The sequence below is a fragment of the Bactrocera neohumeralis genome, chromosome 2, assembly GCF_024586455.1.
Source record: "Bactrocera neohumeralis isolate Rockhampton chromosome 2, APGP_CSIRO_Bneo_wtdbg2-racon-allhic-juicebox.fasta_v2, whole genome shotgun sequence".
NCBI classification, from domain to species: Eukaryota; Metazoa; Arthropoda; class Insecta; order Diptera; family Tephritidae; genus Bactrocera; species Bactrocera neohumeralis.
In genome coordinates, this window is record NC_065919.1 from 27,555,503 (window position 1) to 27,582,181 (window position 26,679).

Below are 26,679 nucleotides of genomic sequence, written 5' to 3' on the forward strand. Positions count from 1 at the left end.
TCTCATATTTGGGTGGCATACCAGCCTTTCCATACATATGTATGTACATGCATAGATAGCAATGTAAATAATTAAGGAAGAACGAAGATCGTGCACAGCCTCACATTTTTAGTCTCGCAATTTCTACTACTCGTATGGGTTATATACTATATGTTTAAAGGGAACTAGGGAAACAATTGCATAATCAAATCATTTTATCGGGTATTTGAGGACTAGAGCAATATCGAAACCGATTTTGTTTAATAATATTGAGAGAACGTATTTTCCTGGTAATAATGTATTCTGATGTCGAAAATGCGGTATGGGCTTCCCTAACCCCTATATATATACCTAATATCATCTTCTTTGGCGCTAAAGCTCCTTGTAAGTTTGGCTGTTGCACATGCGACCTTCAGAGATCTTGGTGATTAGCAGTTTCTTTCCAATTTTTCATGCCAATCTTCTTCATATCTTCCTCGAGCTTTTCAATCCACCTTGACCGCAATCATTCCCTTTCTGTAGTGTTGGCTCTACAATTTTCTTCTACGCTCTATTGTCTTAATATTCACATTTAAAAGTCGGTTTTGTCCTTTTCAAGTAGAATTCTTGATTGGATTCTGCTCCGTAGCATAATACTGATCGAATGTCTATTTTACATTGTCTATTGAATATGTAATTTTTATTTGAACAGTTTGATTAGGGACGGGTACAACATGTTGGCGCTTTGTATTCTCTCTTCGATACTCAGGCTTGTTGAGTTATCCCTACTGAATTCAAAGTAGTCAGTAAACGTTTTCACGTATATAGGAATTTGCAATAGGATGGTATACTTAATAATATTTAATAAATTTTTACACTTAAGGGTTGTTGGAAACAGCATAACATCGTAAGAAATAGAAGCTGCTGCAAATTTCCATTGCAACAATGTCATTGGAATCGGCCAGAAATATCAGTCAAATTTGTTCTACACAAAATCCTTAGCGCACTCATGGCAACCGATTTTTATATATTTATAAATCAGTAAAACAAGTTCACCTTAATACTAGAATAGTATTTCATATTCGATTAAGAAGTATGTTTCCTCTCATTTGGAATCTATTATTGATGATCGAGGATATGATTGGCATGCGGTAGTGAAGCATTGAATCCACAAAGCAAAGTACCTCTTGTTTCCGAGGGAAAAAACTGAGATATAATTGTCGATTCGTTGTTAGTACTAATTTTAACGCAATGGTTGCTAAGTGCATATATATCTACATATGTAAGTTTATTTCCAAGCAATCAAAGTTAATCTAATTAGAATAACAAATAAAATCAACTCCTCATTACACTCTCAATAAAATCCAAATGATCATACACCTTTGTGAGCTTCTGCGCCATATAAACTTCGTTCCGAAGAGAGTTCTCCGAATCCACCGCAATGATGCGCTCTTTACCTAACACATCCTTTTGGGTGAAAAATAACGGACCCTGGGAGGAGCTATAAGACGAATCCAAAGCATTGTAATAACGTACACATATTAACGAGTCCTCATATGGATCTTGCGCGTGAGACTCAGCGAATGTCGCACAATTTGAGTACGGGACAATTTGACCGCGCAATTCCTGCAATGTTTGTGACAAAATCGAATCTGGAATGAAATTGAAATCATATCAAATGCAAACAATCGCCAAAAAATTCTGAAATGGGTTGTCAAATATTAAAAAAAAAATATTTTCAGAAAATTTGATAAATTTAATAGACACAATTTATAAAGTTTGACTCAAGCAAAACAAGAAAAAACATTAACTTTGGCTGCACTGCAGCTGTAATATCCTTCAAAGGTGCATAGCATAAAAGGTATAAGATTTTCTCTTGAATTTGACCACAAAAATATATTTTACGGGGCAGTCGAAAAAGTCGTTTCGTATTTTGTCAATAGATGTCGTTGCAGTCGTATATCTCCAGTGCTACCACTCACATTGTGTCGTACTATATGTGACCTGGTCTACGAAAAGGGAGCTAACGTGTGAAAACTAGTTTTCTGGGAAAAGCTGTTAAAAATAATCGTCAGTTTCTCGTTATCGCATTAATTGTTCTCCTTTTTTTTGACACCTAAGCCCCCTTTCCGTAGACCAGGTCACATATAGTGTTGGAAAGTGAGACTTTAAGCTGCACCTTGCTCTGGTCGACCTATCGTTGAGAAAGTTGACGAAATTATGGAAAAGATTTACCAGCACCGTCACATAAGCAGCCATGACATCTCTAAGGATATTAATATTCATCACCGAACGGTTTTGAACCATTTAAAAAAGCCCGGCTACAAAAATAAGCTTGATGTTTGGGTACCACATGAATTGTCTGTGAAAAATTTAATGGACCGAATTAAGATCTGCGATTCTTTGCTGAAACGAAATGAAATCGAACCATTTCTGAAGCGAATGTTAACAGGAGACGAAAAGTGGATCATATACGACAATAATGTGCGAAAAAGATAATGGTCCAAGCGTGGTAAAGCTCAACAAATGGTCGCAAAGCCAGAATTGACGCCTCGAAAGGTTATGGTAAGTGTTTGGTGGGATTGGAAGGGAATCATTCACTATGAGCTGCTCCAGCCTGGTTGAACGATTTATTCTACATTTTGCTGTCAACAACTGATGAGATTGAAGCAACTAATCGAAAAAACGTCCAGAACTGATCAACAGAAAGGGTTTCGTCCTCCATTAGGACAACGCTAGACTACACACGTCTTTGATGACTTGGCAAAAACTGGGAAGTTTTGATGCTTCTACCTTATCGCTCTGACCTTGTAACATCGGACTACCATTTATTTCGGTCAATGCAGAACTTCCTTAATGGTGTAAAGTTGACTTCAAGTGAAGCCTGTGAAAATTACTTATCGCACTTTTTCGCCGAGAAACCAGGAAAGTTTTGTACTGATGCAATAATGTCTCTAGTGGAAAAATGGCAAAAAGTGCTCGACCAAAATGTTGTAAAATTGTAAATAAAAAAAAAATAAATTGAAGATTGATTAGAAATACGAAAAGACTTTTTCGACTACCCTATGTAAGCTATAGTGCCCCTATCTGATACAAGAACTTGATTAAATCGTCAGTTTGTATGGCAGCTATATGTTAAAGTGGTCTAACCTGAACAATTTGTAGGAAGATTGGAGCACTGCCTCAGATTATTTGTTTTTAATCGGTTAGTTTGTATGGCAGTTATATCCTATAGTCGGTCGATAAAGGCGTTTCGGCCAAATATGCAGTTTTTTTTTGGAGAAATGGACTTGTCAGACGGACATCACAAAAACTGAATGGCTAGTTCCTATATATATAGACGTAAGTGTCTGGAAAACTTATCATAGAAAATAATTTTAAGTCGTTTTGTGGTTTATTTCTAACGGCGTATTTACCTTGATGTTGTGTGTAAAAAACCTCGGCGTTAGCTATTGAAATTGTTGCAGCAGTGTATAAACAGCTGGGATACACGAGCGAAGAGTACTCCACATCGCCTTCCAGTTCGATCACGCCTACATTGTTCTTTCTGTTAGCGTATTTGGGATGTATATGCGTTTTCTAGAAATAAACAAGCATACATACGTTGGTACATACATAGTTAGACAGAATATATTCTTAATATTACTTTAATATTCTTTCCCATGGCGCTTGTTTTATCACTGCGATTTGCCAAGCGCACAAAGTTTGCCCCACCTGCGTATAAACAACGGGCCGAAGTTAGAACAAAGCGTTGACCAATCAAAGCCCCCGTACATCTAAAAGAACTAGACCGACGCAACTTCCTTTCAACGATAGCCAGGGAAGGATGAATTCCTGACACGAACCGCTGAATGCCTTTCGATTGCAACGCTCCTTCAATTTCTTCACAAACTAAAAATATACATACATACATAGATAAAGGTATATCCACATGGATTACTGATACTGATAGTGGAAATATTTGCGAAAAATACAGTTATTTGCTTACCTTGTGAAGCCAGGCGCCCTGCTGTTGGTACTTTCGGTGGAGGTACATATGTTACTGGCGGTACTAATGATGTTGGACTAGAAATCGCACATTTGTCAATACAAAAAAAAAACGCTAGAAAATTTGCGGTTTAATTTTATATGGACAAACATTCATACTTACCGACGCTCTCCGAATGTAGTGCTGGGAGTCTTAAAAGGACGCTCTCTTTCTGGCAATGGACGATCCCTAAAGAAATATAATAAAATTAATATAAACGGCAACGTGGCGGATCTGCAATTTAACGGTGGTTCGCAATAGTGTATCTAAATGTAACAAAGAGTGTACAAGGAAAGCACCGAATGACAAAGTCATCAAACGAAGCTGCTGACGTCACTCATTTTCACTTATTTTGCATTCATGCTTATATACTTGTATACGTAAAATTTAAGGAGTTTTGTCTTCATCAACATTATTGGAGGAATATTTTACGTTAAAATCAAGCGGATGCCGATATTTTAAAGCATAAGGAAATAGTGCTCTTCTTACAGTTAATGGATGTTTCATTCCATAAAAAGTTCACTTAAAGTCAACTAGACGAAGTAAAGTCCATATTTTCGTTATAGGGAGGGTAAAGGACAGATAGCCTGGATACGGTATATGGAGATTGTCACGAACTTTATAACACCCAAAAGAGTATTCATATACATACATTGTGATAAAAAAGCACCCGGAAATTGTAATTAAATTCCCCGTGTAAATGATATTTCAAAAGGATGTATTTTGCTAAGTTGGTAGGAATGTCCTGAACTACTACTTATGCCAAATATGAGCGTTGTCTGTCAAGTAGTTTGCTTACAACAGCTGCTTAAGTCGGTACAGGTCATTGCGATTTTTACAATGGATAAAAATATCGAACAAACAATTTTTCTCAAATTTTGCGTTTCAGTTTTATCAAAAACACAAGCCAACAAGTGCTACAAAGCCTTCAAACACGGTCGAGAGATCGTTGATGACATGCCAAGTTCTGGACGACCTTTGACTAAAAAATCACGGTGATGCTCATTGTTTCTTTCGATATTCGTGTTTTGAAGCATCATGAATTTGTTCCGGAGGAGCAGACGGTTAATAAGGCGATCTATTTGGCCGTATTGAGGCCTTTGTGTGAAAACATCTGCCGAAAAGGGTCGGAATTGCGGAAGAACATTTTCATAGATTATATAATGGGTTGTCAAAAAAGTCTTGCGGTATTTTCACTAGTTGGCGCTGAAAGCTCGTAGTTCTAGTTTTATTCATCGCATCGGGTCATGCTATACCTTTTTGGAAAGATCATTTCACGCGCTAACACGTGTTTGATTGATTGTCGTTTCTTTTAAGTCGTTCGTGAGTTATAGCGTCGCAAACATGGAGCAAAATAAAGAGAAAATACGTCATATTTTACAGTACTACTACGATAAAGGCAAAAAAGCATCTCAAGCCGCCAATAAAATTTGTGCAATTTATGGATCCGATACAGTTTCCATTACCACCGCCCAACGATGATTTCAACGTTTTCGTTCTGGTGTAGAGGTGTTCGAAGATGCGCCACGCTCCGGAAGGCCTGGAAATCGCTGAATTGGTCGAAAGAGACCGGCATAGGAGCAGCCGTAGCATCGGTCAAGAGCTGGACATGAGTCATCAAAAATTCATTTCAATTTCAATAAAAAAAAATTCAATAAAAATACCGCAAGACTTTTTTGACAACCCATTATATAAGGGTCTATTCTACTAGTCCCTCAGTTTTTGAGATATCGATCTTAAATATAGAACACGTTCCTCTTGAAAAAAATTCTCCTTTGTCAGAACTGCCGATATCGGACACTATAGCATAAAGCTTTCTTACAAATTGGCCGATCACAATCAAGTCCTTGTATATAAAACTCTTTCAACTGACAAGAAATTGGCCATAGATTATTGTATAAGACAACGTTCGAACTGACCGATCAAAATCAAGTATTTGTATGGAAAACATTTTTATTTGTCAATATTGTTATTCGAAGGTCCAAAAATTTAATTTTTGATTAGTTTTGCAAGTCTTAGTATTGCCAGATTTTGTTGTTTGATTTTGATTGAAAGATCGACCCTAATTTGGAGCTCTTTACCACACTCTACACTGCTTTACCAACAAACGATCTGCCAACAAAACATTTTTCAATCTCGACAAATATTTATTTATATGTACTTATATACAGTAGAAGAGCGTAAAAGTTAATTTTACCTGTGCAAAAGCGAAAACTTAGATGCTAAATCTGATACTGTCGCACTCAACATATGAATGGTGTTTCTTAGCTCCTCCTCAACTTGCTTGGATCCCGAAATTAAGCTGTGCACCAAATATATATAAAAATTGTAGTGTTTATAAAAAGTATAAATACATTTTTTAATAATATTCACCTCTGTATGTTATGTTCCAGAGTGTTCATCTTTAATTCATAGCTGCTCACAGTGTGCTCCAAATATTCTAATTTCTTCAATGTTTCCAAATATTTTTCATTCGACCTCTCTCTCGATTGTATGGTTTCCACTACAGTTCTGTTTATAGAAAGTACAATCAATTGTGGCTCAAATTATTGCAGTTGTTGTACATATTTACTGTTCTAATGTAGTTAGCTTTGCTTCGCAATTGTTGCCCCAATGAATTAAATTATCGATATCGTTGTGTACATCCATATAGATAATGAATTGCTCTGTCGTTTCGTTAGGACATATTTCTTTGGCGAACAAAAGTACCAGCAGAAAGGTCAGCAAAAAGCCTAGATTCATCATTTCTATGTTTCACGGAAGTAAGGGCTTGTATTACCTGGTTTAATAAATAATATGTTAGATCCCTAACGACGTGATGGTCCATGGGTGCAATTCCCCACACAGACAAGAGAAGAACGACGAGAGAACAGAATTGAGAAAAATTAAAGAGAGCTTATCTTGATAAAAACCTCTGATGCAAACAATAAAACGTCTATAATAGTCACAGAAGCTTAGGAAATTTCAGAAAACTTAACGACTACCTAAACTTTAATTGTTCGATAGTTCACGCTAGTTAAGAAAATAAAGAACAGTGGATAGAAAAATAAAGTTTCGGGTATCTTTGTGAGTTTTTTTTTGCTAAAGAAATTAGTTCGTTAATATTCCAAGACCCTGTTTTTAGGTCTTTCTCCACCTGGTCTTTCCAATGGAGTGAAGGTCTTCCTCTGTTTCCCCGGAAGAGCTGGAGTGTTTTCATCCGTACGGACGACATGGCGAGGAATGTTTGTTTGATGACAGAAGATATTTCGTCTTGCCCTTGTTCACTACCAGACCCATTTGCTTCGTTCCTTATCCATTCTGGAGAAAGCAGAACTAACGGCGCGGTTGTTGAAGCCATTGATATCAATATCACCGGCATACGCCGATGTACACTCTTATAGAAAATTATACCTGCACGATTAAGTTCTGCAGCTCGAATTGTTTTCTCCAGCAACAGATTGAAGAAGTCGCAAAAAAAGGAGGCGCTTGGCTGAAATCGCGTTTTGTATCGAACGGCTTGAAGAAGTCCTTCCCGATTCCAACGGAGTTTTTGGTATTGCTCAAAGTCAGTTTACACAACCGTGTTAGGTTTTCGGGGAAACCAAATTCAAACATAGCGGCATAAAGGTAGCTTCTTTTCGTGCTGTCAAAAGCAGCTTTACTATAATCGACGAAGAGGTGGTTTGTCTCGTTCCTCTTTTCACGGGTCTTTTCCAAGATTTGGTGCAAGGTGAATATCTGGTCAGTCAATCAGTTTGTTGACGGTGGGCTTTAATCTTTCACACAATACGCTCGATAGAACCTTATATGTGATTTTGAGGAGGCTCATACCACGGTAGTCTCCCTTTTTTTGGATTGGGCAGAGCACACTTAAATTCTAATCGGCGGGCATGCATTCGTCCGACCACATTCTACAAGGAAACTGTTACATGCTCCTTATCAGTTCGTCGCCGACGTATTTGAATGGCTCGGCCGACAAGCCATCGGGCCTTCGCCGCTTTGTTGTTCTTTAGGCGGGCAATTGTTATTCGAACTTCTTCATGGTCAAGCAATGAACGTTCGCACTATCGTCATCGATTGGGGAATCTGGTTCACCATCTCCTGGTGTTAAGCTTTCACTGTCATTCGGCAGGTTGGAGAAGTGTACCCTCTATAATTTCAGAATGCTCTGGGCATCAGTCACTAGATCACCTCGGCGGATTCTACAAGAATACAACTACATCAGCTAAAAATTCAAAGGAACCTCTGTCTTGTGGAAGTTCCGACAAAATTTAGAATACTGCATTTATAACACGGAATTCTACTAACGACTCTCGACTGAAATATTGCTTATTATCTTAATAAGTTGCGTTCACTCTTCGGCAATGTAAAATCTCCAAGTGTACGTCTGACGAGGTTAAGTGGTGCTCAATGAGGCAATACTTTTTCGGAGTTGGTTTCAGATAGCTGCTGCTTAATTTATACTACTTACTCCAGAACTATGTTAAGTGGTGAAAGATTTCGACCAAAAGTAGATAACCACCGATCTAATTTTCACAAGAAAAGTTTGTTCAGCGATGAAGCTCACGTTTGGTTGAACGGGAATTTGAAGTGATGATAATCCACAAGCCATTGTTGGGACGCCACATCTTCGGTGAGTTCTGTGGGCACAGAAGCAAATTTTTTTCAAAAATGAAGCCGGTCATACGGTTATAATCATTGCGGAACGCAATATAACCGTGATTAATGACCTATTCTGCCTGAACTGGAGAATGCTGATGTGGACGACCCTTGGTTCTAATAAGACGGCGCTGCATGCTATACCTCTGACGAAACAATCAATTTATTGAAGGAAACTTAGGGCTGTGGCATAGTCCTCAAGATTGTGCAATTTAACACCGCTAAACTGTATATATGTAGACTATTTATTTGTATGCGGTTTTTTGAGTTCGCTTATCTACGCAGATAAGCCCAAGACGGCGGTCACTTGAACATAATGGCAAACTCTCAAGTTTATAATAAAGCTAAATTCTTTATCATAACATTTAATTAAATGCATTTCTTATGGAAAAGCACATGTCTACAAAACACCCTGTACGACGATTCTAATCCGTTGCTACGAGTTGCATACACAGCAATTATTTGCGATAAAGCCATAGCGGGTTCGTTTCGCCTCTCACACACGTAGTCAGTCGTCACAGATATTCGAAATTTTTACCCTTTCTGACTCAGCGCAGAAATTGTTATTATTTCAATATTTTTATTGCACAACTTTTTAAAAATATGAAAATAAAATGTAAACACCAATGAAATCGCAAGATAACCGTGCCCACTCTCCATATAATGGAACTATTAAAAACTACTAAAAGCGCGATAAGCACAGATTTACCAGAAACTTTAAATTTTACCCCCGAGGTAGTATGACAGGGTTTTATTGAAGCCGCTGTCAAAATGGGACAATGGGCGTGCCACCGATTTCCATTCGACATTTAACATGCCTCCGACATGCCTATGTAAAGAGTGAAATGGGATCACAACCGCGCGAGCAGCAATTAATACACATAACGGAATAAAATTTTACACGAATAATGCCTTTAGTGTACGCCAGTTTGAAATCAAAAATTTTCCAAATTCAAACAAAACTATTCAAGCCCCTAGGTATCGAATATGTGTGCATCTATAGTTGACTTTGGACCGTTTACACCCGAACTTATATCTTCCTTACTTGTTTATATACTTATGTTTATTAATAACTCTCGAATCTCGTTGAAAATATCCTCTTTTCACACATTGATTTAAATTCGGTTTAAGTACTTATCAGTCCTAAGCGGAAGACAACTAATTTTTTCCCACTAAACTGCACCTTTCACTATTTCGTTACAACTGCATTATTATATGTGATGCCTCTCGTATATGTAAGTAGATTAATGAATAACTCAGAGCACCAGATTAACTCACGTAGTTTGATGATAAGAAATTGTCAATCTTGCGAATGTATTTTTGGATTTGATTACACTGTTGTAGACAATTTTGTGACGCAGTTTTGGGGTCTCGATATCGGGATTATTTTGGGATCATTTCGATTTTTTTTGTTTACAATTTTCGTAAGAGTTTTAAAAAGATACCACGTTTGATAAAGATTATTTGTAATGGGGATTTTGGGCATTTTTTGTCGGCGAAAATATTGCAAACGGCTGGGGTTTGAGTCTGCAATAATGCAATATCAGTGGAAATATTTAACTGCTTCTTGCTGAAAATCTCTTAGCTCAAAATTAACTCTCTATTTGTGGGTTCATTCATTACAACTTAACTGACGATTGCCGCTCTTTTTCCTCCGTTTACGCTCCCCTTTATTTTAAGACGTATGTTGCCACCTTAAATAAAACAAATCTTACTAAAATTTATTCTGGACTGTGAGCTTAATTATGATGAAATTAAAGAAAAAAAAAACAAATTAAAATCCAGCTGACTAAACTGAGATGCGTTCCGCTATTATCGTTCTCCATAAACAATGGCGTAGCTAGAACTTCGGGCACCCGGGGCCAAGGATGTTCTGCCGCCCCCCTTTATCTACCTACCTAAATATCTTCGATATTAAGTATATAAAATTTAGGAAGGCCACGCAAATTCTGAAGTTCCAAACTTCTCACAATACGGTTTTTGAGGAAATTGATAGTAAATTTACAAGACATCTTATTAAAAGCCATAAAAAACCCATTTTCGCCCTATATCTTGTACGCTTCTGACCCAATTTGCAGGAATTTTTGCCCGAATTGGAGTTTTAAAAAACAGCGAAGATCATTTTGCCGCCCCCAAGACGTTGCACCCGGGGCGACGGCCCCATTCGTCCCCCCCAGCTACGCCACTGTCCAAAAAGCTCTGCGACATATTTTATATATCGGGTGATTTTTTAAGAGCTTGATAACTTTTTTTTAAAAAAAAACGCATAAAATTTGCAAAATCTCATCGGTTCTTTATTTGAAACGTTAGATTGGTTCATGACATTTACTTTTTGAAGATAATTTCATTTAAATGTTGACCGCGGCTGCGTCTTAGGTGGTCCATTCGGAAAGTCCAATTTTGGGCAACTTTTTCGATCATTTCGGCCGGAATAGCCCGAATTTCTTCGGAAATGTTGTCTTCCAAAGCTGGAATAGTTGCTGGCTTATTTCTGTAGACTTTAGACTTGACGTAGCCCCACAAAAAATAGTCTAAAGGCGTTAAATCGCATGATCTTGGTGGCCAACTTACGGGTCCATTTCTTGAGATGAATTGTTCTCCGAAGTTTTGCCTCAAAATGGCCATAGAATCGCGAGCTGTGTGGCATGTAGCGCCATCTTGTTGAAACCACATGTCAACCAAGTTCAGTTCTTCCATTTTTGGCAACAAAAAGTTTGTTAGCATCGAACGATAGCGATCGCCATTCACCGTAACGTTGCGTCCAACAGCATCTTTGAAAAAATACGGTCCAATGATTCCACCAGCGTACAAACCACACCAAACAGTGCATTTTTCGGGATGCATGGGCAGTTGGCCACCAAGATCATGCGATTTAACGCCTTTAGACTATTTTTTGTGGGGCTACGTCAAGTCTAAAGTCTACAGAAATAAGCCAGCAACTATTCCAGCTTTGGAAGACAACATTTCCGAAGAAATTCGGGCTATTCCGGCCGAAATGCTCGAAAAGTTGCCCAAAATTGGACTTTCGAATGGACCACCTAAGACGCAGCCGCGGTCAACATTTAAATGAAATTATCTTCAAAAAGTAAATGTCATGAACCAATCTAACGTTTCAAATAAAGAACCGATGAGATTTTGCAAATTTTATGCGTTTTTTTTTTTTTTAAAGTTATCAAGCTCTTAAAAAATCACCCGATACATATGTACAATGTACATATAATTCTAAGCCTTGATAAGGGAACCCAACCGCTGTAAAGCAAAAACACTCTTCGCAAAATTTGCTAAAACCTCTTATAAAAGAGTGTCGGAAATGTTCGAACGTCAGTTGATTTCGAAACGTTGAATGAGGTGGACGAAAACCATTAAATGTTGAAATTTTAATACGGGGGAAAAATGGAACTATTTCTTAGAAAAGCTATTTCATTATTTTGTGTTTTGTGCGTAATCACGGGAGTCAGAGGTGGTAAGTGCCGTTTTCTTCGAAAAAAGCACTGATCACTATTAAAAAAGTGTTGAAAATCAATTGCGCCTGTTATGAGGCAACATGTGAAAAAATTTTTATCAAGCCTCCTAAGGGGGTGCGAGGTGTAAAGAGTTTAAGAAAACAAACGAGAAATGAAAATGTTTATATAAAAATATATACGTATGTGTATGTACTATATACAATATATGTATGTATATAGATTCATAAAAGTTGTTGAAAAAATTATTTGTAGGGAGGTAATCCCGGGTGAATAAAATAACACCGTTTATGATAAATTTTAATGATGTTCGCAAAATTTACGCAGAAATGAGCAAAGAGCTGATGATTCCTTAAATTTTTTAGAATATGTGTCGTGTATGACCCCAAGTGGGCATAAAGGCAACTGCATACCACTAATTGGATGTCCAAGTCTAAGCAAACTCGCCAATAACGCGCGTCGAACATGGGAACAAACTGATTATCTAAAGAACAGTTTATGCGGACCGGTCAGCAACAATCCCTTTGTAAGTCTATATATAGTTAAGATAATTTATACCATATACCTTAACCAGTTAAAGTGCAAAAATACAAACACTGGCTCTGTGGCATATTCGGCCAAGAGAGTATTTTAAGAGAGATTTTAAGAGACATTTTAGTAATAATTTGAATATTAATATACGACAAGTTTAGTGGCAATACAGTATCAAATCAAAAGGTTTCACATGCAAGGACTTGAGTTGGATCGGTCAGTTTGTCAGCTATATGCTATAGCTTTTTGATATCGATTTCGACAGCTTTTTGGTGAGAACTGACGTGTTCAAAATTTCATATCGATATCTCAGAAACTGAAGTACTCATTGATTTATAGACAGACAGATGTGTCTAAATCGACTGACCTCGACATACTGATCATTTATATACATATGTACATACTTTATAAGGCCTCCGACGTTTCCTTTCGAGAGTTACAAACAGCTTAGCAAATTGAATATATCCATTTCACTAAATTGCGACCAGTTAAAAGAAGTAATATTTCATCATCACGGAATCGATTAATAATGCCTCGATTACTATATCTAGTTTTTCCAACCAATTTAGAAATTTCTCGTATATTTTTAACCTCAAACTTTAGGTTCCCTGCTAGTTGTCTTATTTCACAGAGATAATTTTTTGGGACACCACGACAATAGAAATCAATTAGCGGATAAATGGTTCCAACAGGACCTCGCGGCTGCCAAACAGTGCGTCAAATCTTCACTTTGTTGGAGCGACCTTCTGTTAACTGAACCATATGATTATATTCGTCTCTCTAGTGTAAAATTTACTGAGATTTCACTTTTAATCATACTCTTGTAAAAATCAACATACATAAATATTTATTTGCATACATACATATATATTTACATTTTCTCTCTTCACTTTATATGACTTATCAGTCAAGCCTGAGTCCAGATGTTTTTTGCACCGGCTCTTACTTTATAAGAGAGAGGGAGCGACGAGGAAGTGTGAAGGGCAGCGAGTTGAATGTGCTTGGGCCAAATACGTTGGGTTTTTATCTGCACCACTCCGCTACTACATTCCTTTTCATTTTGGAATTCTTTCAATCATTACAGTTGGCGTCAATTCCACACAAAATCTTACAGTGCACTGGGGAATTTCAATCTGATTGTAGATTATATGTTATATGAATGAAATTGTTGAAATGGCAAAAAATTCGTCGAGTTGCTCTATAGTGACGGAATGGGTAAAACCTATTTCAAAACTTCCCTTAATGACTGTATTATTAAACAATAATTCCATAAATAGAAATTCTGAAAGTTTGTATCGTTACTGTTATTGGAGCGATTTTGCATTATGTCATGACCTCGTGAACGAAAAAAAGCGGTATGTTTATATCTCATAACTCTAGAAGTTTGACAATATTACCACGTTTACTTTATATAAATCAACAGGATAATGAGATGAGTTGAATCTTTTCATTTGTCAGGCGGTCCATCCACACAAGCAATATTTTGATGCAACTCGATACACGTGCTCCTTGGCACCTGACAGGGTTGGTATTGCAGATGGGAGGAATTGAAATATTATTTTTCTTTATTAGCGTACATACCGCTTACGTGGTTATAGCCGAGTTTATAACAGCGGAGTGGTGGTCTTCCTTTTCCTCTGCTTCCCACGACGGGTACTGCGATACCAAATTCGTTTTCTTTGAAATCGACGAAGAGGTGGTATGTTTCGATTCTCTTTTCACTGATCTTTTTCAAGTTTTGGCCGCTTGGTGAATATCTGGTCGGTTGTTGATTTTCCAGGTCTAAAGCCACACTGTTGAGGTCCAATCAGTTTGTTGACGGTGGGCTTTAATATTTCACACAATACACTCGATAGAATCTTATATGCGTTGTTGAGGAGGCTTATCCCACGGTGGTTTGCGCAGACTAGAAAGAGCACACTTAAATTCCAATCGTTGGGCATGCTTTCGTCCAACCATATTCTATAAAACAGCTGATGCATACTCCTTATCAGTTCTTCGCCGCCGATGGCTGATTTTTTTACCGGACATATCGCTAAGGCTGTGAGGTCTAGTATTGGAATTCGGGGAGAATATTTTTGTGATGACATCTTGTCCTTTTGCCAAAAATGGGTAAAGTTGGACCAATACAACTCTTTGCCTCATATACCTAGTATAAATATTTTCGAGCTTTTCATTGACTTTATGCTGCATGTATAGGCCAACATGTAAAGTATCTTAATATAATACATTCATATACTCTAAAATGGATGAAATCAGGGCAATACTTCCCTTAGCTTAATATAAAGTTTTGACAACACTTGAATATATTTCCCGGCTTTGATCCATAGAGAGTATGAAATATGCAGTTACACTTGGACCCTTCCTTACGTCTTTTTTTGTTTTGTGATATAATTGTTGTTGTTATTTCATAATAACCGTGTTAATTAAATTAAATTTCAGAATACGCAGGTATGTTGTCCAGTGCAGAAACCACCGGCATTGGGAGCAAGCGAAGCGTTGCCAGAAATCGGTAAATGAAATATTTAGAGAACATAATATATATATGTGTGTATATGTGTATACTATATGTAAATAAATGATGAAATCTGAGTAAATGTAAACTAAATTTAACTTAAGCTTCTCAATTACTTTTACGCAAACTTGACAGAAAGTCTCTGTCAGACACCCGACGGCAAAACTGGAAATTGTGTACCTTTAAAGAGCTGCGGCGTCTTATTGGATCTTCTTAGAAAAACAAGCCTTACAAATTCGCAGATATCACACCTGAAGAAGAGTAAATGTGGAAATGCTAATGGACAAATTTTGGTAACTATTTTAGATCACTTTTAAGTTTCCAAAGGCATACAGATCAGGGCTGTGTCCGTGGCATAAGAAACGTTTAATGAAAATGCCGAAACAGCTGGAAACTTTCAAGCGATATAGAGAACCATATGTTGATCTCAAAAATTTGAAACCTAATTAAGTAATTTATTTCAATAGGTATGTTGTCCCAAAACTGAGTCGACGACACAAACGGTACACCAAAAAACAATATCAAAAACAACACCACAGCGCAGCACAGCAATAACGGTACACCCTAAAACAATATCAAAACCAACAGTACATATAGCCATGAGCCCAATGAGAAATGGTAAGTAATACTCGCTCTAAAGTTTCCATGAAAGTAGACATACTACAAAAATGTCTAAAATGCTTTATCATCGCTAAGCTTTTGGCTCTTAACATTCTTCAGCTACAGTTTGAAAATGAGCCGAATCTCTAATTCTCATATGACACCATTTTAAATTTGTTAAGATTCTTTAACTTCATAATAGCTAAATCAAGTAGCAATAAATATATCGGTATATAATTTTCCACGAAGAGTTTCTTTTGGGTTAGTTCTCCCCAAATTGCGGGGTTCTAACAGGTCATTGCCCTATCAGTTAAGAATCTTACCGAATATCAGCAGTAGAAACTGTATGTTAGAAGACAGGTAGAAATATCTCAACACTTCCGCTTGATTGTCCCGAGTTTACGAGATCACGGGTTAAACGCTTGGAAGTTCATACTTTCAGATATCCCAGCGAAGCTAAGCGCCTAAGCAAATTTGACTATAAAACGCTTTGTCGACTTATGAGATCCGATAAAAAGTTCATTAAAATACACGCATTTAGAGAACATCAAACTAAAAAGTGAAAATTAATTACGAATATAACCCGACAACAATAATAAACGAAAGGCACTCGTATTGCGATGAAAAACACTTGAGTTGCTCGATATGCGAAAAATACAAGGTGCTTTCCAAAGTAAGCAGGACTTTTTGAATCTAACGCCCCTGGTGGCGAATCTTTATCGATTGTCGAGTGAGAATTTCATGACATTTCATAGATTGGAAGTGAAGTTATTGCGTTTTAAGTGTCAGTACGTTTGTGTTATCGGTGCGAAAATGAACTTCGAACAAAGAGCCAACCTTAAATTTTTTTTTGAAATTGGTAAAACTTTTAGCGAAACGCTTCAATTTATGGAACAAGTTTATGGCGATGATTGCCTATCCCGTAGCAGAGTGCACGAGTGGTTTCAACGTTTTCAAAGTGGTCGTGAGGACGGGAACGACGGTCAACAGGTGGGCCAATCAAAATCCGTGATCACCGGAAATTCCATCGAAACTGTTCGTGAATTCATCAAAACTCAGCCGAAATCATAATTGAAATTCGTGGAATTGGAATTGAACATCTCCAAAACATCGACTTAACACATTTTGAACGAACATTTGGGCTTACGAAAGGTGTGTGCACGGTTTGTTCGACACAAATTGACTGATGACCAAAACGTGCTCACTCCAACATTCACATTTTAACCATTAACGACTAACCGTATTCACCTGATATGTCACCGCGCGACTTCCTACTTTTCGGAAAAATGCATTTGCTCATGAAAGGAAAGCGTTATGCACACGTAGAGGCCATTCAAAAGGCTTGCACCGGCATACAGGCGGCCATACCGGCCAACGAGCTAAAAGAGTCGGTCGACATTGAAGCAGAAGGAGACAATTTTGACTAAAATAAATTGATTTTTCTGAAAAAATATTTGTTCTGTTTTTTGTAAGTCCTGTTTCCTTTGGCTGGCACAAAGCACCTCTGGGCAAATGTCTTCCCATTGAAGACTGTTATGAGCTATATAATATAGTCTTTCTGAAAAATTTAATCAACTATTTATTTGAACATATTCGTTTCAATCATTTAATTTGCATAACAGTTTAACTCTATAATTTATAACTCTAAATATATGATATCTTTTTAATCCAAACGCAGAGTCTTGTCGTACACCGGACCACAAACTTGGCGTTTGTATAGAGATCGAAGAATGCCCCCCTTTGAAAAAGATCATTCTAAAAGACGCAATTACGAAAAACGAATACAACTTGTTAGTGAACAGCAAATGCGGTGAATACGGCAGTCCAAAGGTAGGTATGCGATAGACCGATCAATGGCCGATTCATTGAGTTTTCAATTCTAGATATGTTGTCCGCAACAAAGTGACGCTCCGTCAGCGCCTGGTAAAATGTTAGCTCGAAATTTTGGTACGTACAATTATTATTATATAATCAACCTGCCACGAAGTTTCTTACATCCGAAAGGTGTCCGTCTGTATGTCTGTATATGTACATATATGCGAACCAGTCCTCCAGTGTTTGAGATATTGATTTGAATATTTGTCACGTCCCTTTCTCCTCAAGAAGATGCTCATTTGGCGGTTTTTGCTACTATAGCATATGGCTGTCATACAAACTGAACAATCAACGTCAAATTCTTAATCCTTTTACATTTGAAGAGATATATTCATGAAATTTGGCATATATTATAGGCGAAAAGAACGTTACAATCCCGGAGTAGGTAGTTCAGATCGTGCTACTGTAGCATATAGCTGTCAAACCTTTTTTATTTCTTAAGCACATTTTAGGTTTGGTGCAACCGAAGTTAAAGTTCTTTCTTGGTTTTAATTTAAAATAGAAAAGAGTTAGCAACGTCTATGCTTTTTTGCTTCTCTTTATTTAGCTATTACTTACATTCTATCAAGAAAGTATCGGGAATTCTTCATTTTCCCCCCTCATGATGCCAAAAATTAGCGCGATCTGTCAACCAGTGTGTTTACAGCAGCTGTTTATGTCAGTCGACCCCAGTAGTGTTTTTCGAATTTTACAAAATTTGTTTAACGTATTTATGTTAAATTTTGGCCAAACACTCAACAAATATCATTGAACAAGTACCGAATCTCCCTGATTTAGCTCCATGTGACTTTTACCTTTCTTCACACTGAAATATCCACATCGGGAAACACGCTTCGAATCAATTGAAGACATCAAAACAAATTCGACGCGAAAGTTGAAGGTCATCCCGGAAAGGCGATAAAATAAATTTGAATGATGATTGAAAATTTTCGTTTTATTTATAAATTCCCAATACTTTCTTGACTGAATGTACATATTGCAAAATGTTATATTATTACTTTTGTTGCGTCTACAGTCTTCCCCGGCAGTGAGTGCAGAGCAGCTAATGGCGTGCCTGGTATATGCAAAATGTCTAGGGACTGCCCAAATGCGAATGAGTTCGAGCAGAATAGTCAATGCGGTTATTTAGGTGGCGGTTCACAGGTACAAGTATACAGATATAGTACATCTTGAGAGCTTATTTTATGTTAACTTCAATTTGTAGATATGTTGTCCAATAAATATGCTTGAAAATGATTTACGCTTTCCCACAACAACACAAATAACGCGTTTGCCAATAAGCAGTAAGTACTACCACAAATGTTTGATATTTTTCCTCACAACATACGTAAATTTAAGCCATCTCAGTCGTCACTTGTATCCCTGAACCCTGCAAGTAAGTCACTCAAACACGATATACATTTTGCGTTCTACAAAAAAACATGTCGCAGGAGTTCAAACCCATACTTTTTAGGGTTGCCTCATTCTTACTTTTTGTATAAGCATCAGTAGTTGTCGATGAAAATACCAAAAAAAGTCAAAGTAGTATTTCTTTGACCATTTAAGGGGGTATTCTGGTCTAGGAGTATGAATTTCAGGTAATTTTTAAAGTGCCGTAAAAAAAGGCAATTAATATTTTTATTATCCATTTTTTTATTGGTTATTTGTTAATTTTTGAAGAGTACAGAAAAAAATTAAAAACTAAAAAAAGTAAAAAAAATCAAAAATTATGAGCTGGCGAAGTGGGGGGTCTCTAAAAATTTCCACGTGACCATACCCGTGATTTCAACCCTCTTAGTTATCTGAAACCAAAAAAAAAAATTTTAATCTAGAATAATGTCGCAATGGCCGGAACTACGGAAAAGTGGGAAAAATTTTTTTCACAAAATGGCGACTGCCTGAAAAAAAGTTTTTTTGGATCACTTCTTCTGACTATTTCGAATTTTTTAAAAATAATAAAAATAAAAATTTGGGGATGGGGCCAGTTCCAACTATAGACAAACCTATAAAGAAGACTCTATAAAAATTGCAAGTAAATCGGTCCAGTAAAACCTGAGAAATCGTGGGAATCGTTCCGAAAAAGTCAGTTTTGAGAAAAATGCGTTTAAAGTTTAGGAGACAATTCTAGTGAACACGGACGCCACGTCACAAAATCGGCTGTATCTCCGAAAATAAGTCGAATTTTGAAAAATCCTTTCATGGTCATATTTTTGAAAGTCTAAACTTTCAAGATATGCAAAAAAAATCGATTTTTTTTAAATCCTAGACAAGAATACCCCCTTAATCTTATAGAATTATTCTCGTTCTCTGAACATAGCAACTCCGCTTATCTTCATATTCAAACGGTCATTGATTTTTAATTCGATAAAAACTCAAGTATGGTTGAGAAGTCTTTAATGCATGCTATTGAAAGATTGCTTCAGTGTTTATTATTTATTTTTGACCCGCCTGAATGCAAAGAAAACATTCATAATAAGTATTTGAAGTTCAGTTTCTGGTTTCGATGTTGAAGTATATGATTTGTCAGTTGCTTAGATCTTATAAACAATATTGACATAGTACCGATGTTTTCAATTACGAAGCAATCAGTATTTTATAACCTAAACGAAATCTGCTGTCTCGAAATGCTATTAAGTTTACGTCAACATTGTCATAAATCATTAAACAGCCTTCAAACGCACTCCGAGATCAACTTAAGCTTTTCAATTTTAGCTACACCCTTGCCAGAAGTCTCCTGTCACACACCGACCAACAAACCTGGTAAATGTATATCCATAAAAAGCTGCAGTTCCTTACTCGAAATTGTTACGAAACAAGACAGAACGCCTATAGAAACTATGTTCCTGCAGCAGAGTCAATGTGGATATGATAGTGGAGAGTTTATGGTAAATATTAAGTATGACTTTTAAGTTCCTTATATTATTACACATAGGCAGAGCTTCTGAGGCAAGAAGTTAGGGCTAAAATACAATAAAACCCGTTTTAGGAGAATGCCGAAATCGCCGAAAACTTGCATGCGATAGATAATGCTGTCCATTTATTTATAATTGGTTCTTAATGAACTTATTTTCACAGGTGTGTTGTCCTGAAACTAAGTCGACAACGCCAACTGCACTTCATACAACACAAACAACAACACCAACACCTGTAACAATAAGCCCGATAACCTCAAGTGCACCAACACCAGTAACAATAAGCCCGATAACCTCGACATTCGGTAAGTAATACTCGTTTAACAGATTCAATGCCAGAGTAGAACGTCTAAAGCTGAGAAAATTCATTGATTGCTATGGGCTTGAAGCACACGCTCTATATACATTTTTGACATTTTGAAGTTCAGTATGAAATGGTTTTGTGATCTCAAAACCACCGAGCCGATATACTTTTAGATCAAACCTAGTACGAGAGACTTTAGTTGTAGTACTTTTCTTTGGTACAAAAATATTGAAATCGATGTTATAAAATGTCGTATCTATGTAGACTTCTAGCCGGATACCATACATCGGTCAATACGAGGGCGCTATATATATTCTGGCCTAGGGCAACACTAAGTGTTGCCAGCTGCAATCTGACATTTCCATTGGAAAGTTTGACATTTTTTAGCATAACATCACTCAGAACGTTTTGTCATTTAATCGTGAATTGTTTTATTTACAGGGAATTAAAAAATTCATCTCGGCCAAAAAATGGAATAATTAACTCGTGAACATTTTCGTGCGATCATTTTTCACAACTTTCGACGTGGATTATCACGACAAGAGTGCATCGATGAACTAAAATCTTTGTATGGCAATGAAGCACCATCCTATAGCACTGTGAAAAACTGGTACAACGAATTCAATCGTGGCCGACGCTCGCTCAAAGACGAATTCCGTGAAGGTCGTCCAAAAACAGCCGTTGTGCCAGAAAACACCGATGCCGTACGTGAACTGATAATGCAAGACCGTCATGTAACATACCTTCAGATAGAGGCATGCCTATGCATTTCTCCCACCAGCATACATTTGATATTGCATGAACACCTGACCGTAAAAAAGATTTGTTCTCGTTGGATCCCGCACAATTTGACAATCGCTCAAAAAAAGGCTCGTGTGGATTGGTGTAAAGAAATGCTGAAACGTTTATAAGATCGTCACAGGGGACGAATCATGGATCTATGTGTATGAGTCTGAAACAAAACAGAAATCGACAAAAAAACAAAAAAAAAAAAAAAAAATTAAAAAAAAAAAACAAAAAAAGACCAACCAATTGTTTTCAACTTTCCTATAGACTTTCTACAGGATATATATCGATCAATTATGAAATATTTTAGTAAACTGAAGAAGGATGAGTTTTTTTAAACAAAGTATAATTTGTAAAATATCAAACCTTCCTCTAAGCTATGTACCCCCATTACGTACCGCCAGCTCTAGAATATACGAGACTCTTTTGCCTTCATTGAAAGCTCAAGCTTTCTTCTGGATTATATATATATATATGGTACACTAGTTGGCAGTCTTTGTAAATAGAACGGAGGGTGTACGGAATACACCAAATGCAGTACCCAATTCCATCTTTAAAAGATAATTCCGATTATTTTTATCATATTAACACATGTTTAGTCCTTTCATCAACCGTGTTTCATAAATACCCAGTAACTAAACATTAAGCCAAACATCAGTCTCACTTTAGTAGGCATTCTTAAAGTTGTCAGCGCCCACATTTAACAAAAATGGACACCCCTCGTCCCACATTATTGCGACCCTCTTTCGTTCGGAAATTAATTCGTCTCCTCTTCTTCATTTGGATACATGCATTCGCGTATAATCTATTATAGTATTGTCCTGTATCTATCTCATTTGGTTTTAGGTATTACAAACAACCCTTTGGTGAACAAAATAAATCAAAACTGTATAAGAGTAATACAAGGTGCGTTCCAAAGTAAACAGGACTTTTTGAATCTAGCGCCCCCGACTAGTGCGTTAGAATCTGCTATCTTTATCGATTGTCCAGTGAGAATTTTATGACATTTCATGGATTGGAAGTGAAGTTATTGCCTTTTAAGTGTCAGTATGTTTGTGTCATCGGTGCGAAAATGAGCTTCGAATAAAGAGCCAACATTAAATTTTGTTTTAAAATTGCTAAAACTTTTACCGAAACGTTTCAATTGATGAAACAAATCTATGGCGATGATGGCCTATCCCGTAGCAAAGTGCACGAGCGGTTACAACGTTTACAAAGTGGTCGTGAGGACGTAAACTACGATCAACAGGTGGGCCAATCAAAATCCGTGATCACCGGAAATTCCATCGAAACTGTGCGTGAATTCATCAAAACTCAGCCGAAATCAGCATTGAAATTCATGGAAATGGAATTGAACATCTCCAAAACATCGATTTATCGCATTTTGACCGAACATTTGGGCTTACGAAAAGTGTGTGCACGGTTTGTTCCGCACAAATTGACTGATGACCAAAAAGTGCTCAGAATCCAACATTCGAAGGACGATTATTTCACCGAAACTCACATTTTAACCATTAACCACTCCCCGTATTCACCTGATATGGCACCGCGCGACTTCTTCCTTTTCTGAAAAATGCATTTGCCCTTGAAAGGAAAGCGTTATGTAGACGAAGAGGCCATTCAAAAGGCTTGCACCGGCATACTGGCGGCCATACCGGCCAACGAGCTAAAACACTCGTTCGACATGCTTTTGGACCGTGCAAAAAGCTGTGTTGAAGTAGAAGGAGACTATTTTGAATAAAATAAATTGATTTTACCGAAAAAACCATTTGTTTTGATTTTTTTAAAGTCCTGTTTACTTTGGAACACTCTTTGTATATGCAATATACAGCAAGAATACATAAATTTCTAATAACTATATTATTTAATTGTGCAATCTATTTACAGGTCCTGATATCGAACCACCAAAAGAAAATACCAACAAGTGGGTAAGTATACACATATAGACATACTTACTAGTCATAAATGAACCTAGAAACTCGAGAAATGCCACCCTTAGTTAGGTTATCTATTGGTCTGTTTTATAAAGAATTGTTTCGACAAGTGCAAAGACCACAAACTGAGTTACCGTGAGATTTTGTCCGCTCATCGTAAAGCTCTTAAAAGCTTTTTCAATTCGCTAAATTTACACGGGTAGTGTATGCGTATTACCTATTACCGGTTCATATTGTAAAAACTTTGGTATAATTTCGAATCATCTTATATTTATCGTGGTACAAGCTACGGGATCCTCACCTTACCTGCTCTCTGCTTAGAATATTACCGTGTTTAGACATTGCAACGAAATTACTTTTTCGGAATTGGATTATTGCTAGGCCCACGTTTCTCAGCTTAGTCATCACTTCTTCTCTGATCTTTATAAATAAACTTAACTTAATAACTGACTGAATGAGAGAATAAGCAAATGATATAGGCACTATCGTGGTCCCGTCGATAAGCCATACATACCTGTATTTGATAATTGGCCGATGACTTTCGCACTATACTGACATACTATATATGGTATGTATTTGAATAATTTCAGACGAATGAACCAGGTTGTGGCAGAGCACCTTTACAAAACCGAATTTATGGCGGAAATGCTGTTCATATTGATGAGTACACTTGGGCAGCGAGGATAATTTACGTTGACTGTAAAGTATATTAAGTATTGTTCTTAGAAGAGTAATAAAATTGAATGTTGTTTCCTTACAGCGGACAACAACAACGACATATTTTGCGGTGGCTCTCTTATCAATCAAAATTACGTATTGACTGCAGCACATTGTGTGGTTATGCCTGAAGATAAAGACGTTTGGTATGTAAAAGGAGTTCGTTTAGGCGAATGGAATGCCACAGCGGAAAAGGATTGTGAATATTTTTCCAAAAACTATGTACTTTGTGCTCCTCCGCCAGTGGATATAGACATCTTAGAGTACATAGTTCATCCGATGTATAATAAAAAAAAATTTAACTATGATATAGCTCTGTTGAAGCTAGAAGAGAGCGTAACTTACACGGACTTTATAAAACCGATATGTCTACCATCGTTGCCGGCAGATCAACAAACGATTAATTATGAAAATAAGTCTGTGGAAGTCGTTGGTTGGGGCAAGACAGAAACCGGGGAGCACAGTGAAATTAAATTGAAAGCAAATTTAAAAGTTAAGGATATCAATAAATGTGGCTTACGAAAAGGTGCGACAGAAAATCAAATATGCGCCAAGGGTGAGAAAGGCACCGATAGCTGTAACGGCGACTCAGGCGGACCTCTCATGCTTTGGCAAGAAACAGCGTATTATTTGATAGGCTTGATATCATTCGGTTCAGGCGGTCAATGTGGTGATATCCAAACTAACGGTATTTACATGAGTGTCGCGAACTTTATGGAATGGATTGCAGAGAATACACAAAATCCTTGATAGCAACAATTGGGCAACATTTTAAAGACTTTAATTTCCAATTACTAGGACAAGCACTTCCTGAGATTTTGTTTCAAACAAAAGTTCAGCTTAGTTTTCGTATATGTATAATAAATTGCTTATTTATTATTTCGCTACTCGTATCTAATCTAATATATTATAAAACATGTTCTTTTTACTAATAAAAGACCAAAGTTCTGTACAGAAAAGTAAAATTTTTCTTCTTTATTGCCTCTCCATGTCCCACAAAGACATTTAAACCAGGTTCTGAGTATGTACCGGAAGTGGCAGAGGAAAACAGGAAGTATTGACCCCATTCAACCCATTTGAAGCACACAGACATACTACTATCAGGAAAGGATTCCTTCTGAATTTCAATTGTAAATCTGACACATCAACCAATGTTTCGTTAAAAAATCAATTATAGGTATTGAGGGTCCAAAAATTTGGCTCGAACAGTTTTTGTTGGATTTTGACAAATTTTGGCTATATAGTTTTGGCATACTCAGTAGGCCTTATTCGTGCTAAGTTTTATACCATTATATTAATTGCTTTTTGATTTAAACACTCGAAAGTGATTCTTTTAAATTTTTGTTATATGGGAAGTAGGCAGGACTGGAGTCTGGTTTCGCCCATTTTCACACATTAACATTAGAATGTCACGTACCAAATTTGGTTAAAATCGATCAAGCAAGTCCCGAGATATGCGATTTTCTCATCGTCAAGTTTTGTCCGCGGCTCCTTTAGAGCTCTCTTAATCATCTCGGAGGTAAAATGTTACATATTTAGTTATTGATTTATCGCGCGTCAAGTAGTTTTTAACAGTACCGTTATATGTGGAGTGAACCGTTTTATCATCCGATTTCATCCATTTTCACACTGTCGGTAAATTATAATATTTCCGGTAGTGGTTATTGGAGCCTACGTGGCTTAAGAGATGTTACATTAAACTTATTAGAGGCCAGACACACGGCCACTTTTTCAAAATTTTTTGCCCACAAGTTCCTCTTAGTTATGGCACTTTATAAGTTTTCGGTTAATGGCGTTGTGGGCAAGACAGTGTCTGATAACGCACTGAACTCGTATTTTGTTTTTTTGGAGATTTCTTCCACAAATTATTACAATAGTTGCCATAATGATTTACTAGAATTTAATAAAAATAGTTGCATGTAATATTAAAATTTATTTTAGCGGTAAACATCAATTAATTTTTTTTCTGATATACAAGGTCTGTCGCAAAAGAAAGAGGACTGTTAAAAAAAACACAAAAAATTAATATTTTTCAGAAGTTATATTTTTTTATTCAAAGTAGTTTCCTTGTGCTTCGATACAGCGTTTAGGCCGGTCAATTAGCATTTCAAATGAGTGTTTAAGGTCATTTTTCGGAATGCTCTTGAGAATATCGGTCGTCGCCTTTTGGATAGCTGAAATGTCCTGAAACCAGTGTCCTTTCATGGGCAAATGAAGTTTTCCAAATAGATAAAAATCACAAGGTGGCAGATCAGGTGAGTAGGGTGAGTGATTAATGGTTAATATGGAGTTGTTTGTCAAAAAATCAGTGAAAAGCGTCGACCGATGACACGGCGCATTATCGTGCAACAGGCGCCAGGACCCTGCCTCACGGTATTGTGGTCGAGCACGACGAATGCGTGACAAAAGACGCTTCATTGCACCAAGGTAAAACACAGC

At 37.0% G+C, this 26,679-nt stretch overlaps 2 protein-coding genes across 7 annotated transcripts; one reads left to right on the forward strand and one right to left on the reverse strand.

Moving 5' to 3' along the window:
* Nucleotides 1–1,213: 1,213 nt before the first annotated feature.
* On the reverse strand, nucleotides 1,214–9,845 carry LOC126759606 (serine protease persephone-like). 6 transcript variants are annotated; one of them, XM_050474510.1, is made up of 9 exons: nucleotides 9,684–9,845; nucleotides 6,558–6,764; nucleotides 6,359–6,496; nucleotides 6,183–6,287; nucleotides 4,109–4,174; nucleotides 3,947–4,023; nucleotides 3,605–3,849; nucleotides 3,375–3,537; nucleotides 1,214–1,610 (listed from the first exon to the last, which is right to left on the reverse strand). In XM_050474510.1, exons 2-9 carry the CDS (start codon nucleotides 6,728–6,730, stop codon nucleotides 1,294–1,296), a joined length of 1,284 nt encoding a protein of 427 aa, XP_050330467.1. In that variant the 5' UTR covers nucleotides 6,731–6,764; nucleotides 9,684–9,845; the 3' UTR covers nucleotides 1,214–1,293. The 6 variants fall into 6 exon arrangements, with proteins under 6 accessions (XP_050330467.1, XP_050330474.1, XP_050330458.1 ...); XM_050474517.1 differs by having other exon boundaries at nucleotides 6,558–6,732; nucleotides 9,672–9,845; XM_050474501.1 differs by having other exon boundaries at nucleotides 6,558–6,754; nucleotides 9,672–9,845.
* Nucleotides 9,846–11,961: 2,116 nt separating this feature from the next.
* Nucleotides 11,962–25,205, forward strand: LOC126759566 (CLIP domain-containing serine protease B9-like). Its single transcript, XM_050474446.1, has 14 exons — nucleotides 11,962–12,089; nucleotides 12,453–12,613; nucleotides 15,061–15,130; nucleotides 15,269–15,426; nucleotides 15,601–15,751; nucleotides 17,412–17,563; nucleotides 17,617–17,680; nucleotides 18,624–18,751; nucleotides 18,813–18,891; nucleotides 20,300–20,472; nucleotides 20,663–20,804; nucleotides 23,477–23,517; nucleotides 24,114–24,222; nucleotides 24,284–25,205. The coding sequence occupies exons 1-14, from the start codon at nucleotides 12,020–12,022 to the stop codon at nucleotides 24,988–24,990; spliced, it is 2,205 nt and encodes a 734-aa protein (XP_050330403.1). The 5' UTR covers nucleotides 11,962–12,019; the 3' UTR covers nucleotides 24,991–25,205.
* The last annotated feature ends 1,474 nt before the right edge of the window (nucleotides 25,206–26,679 follow it).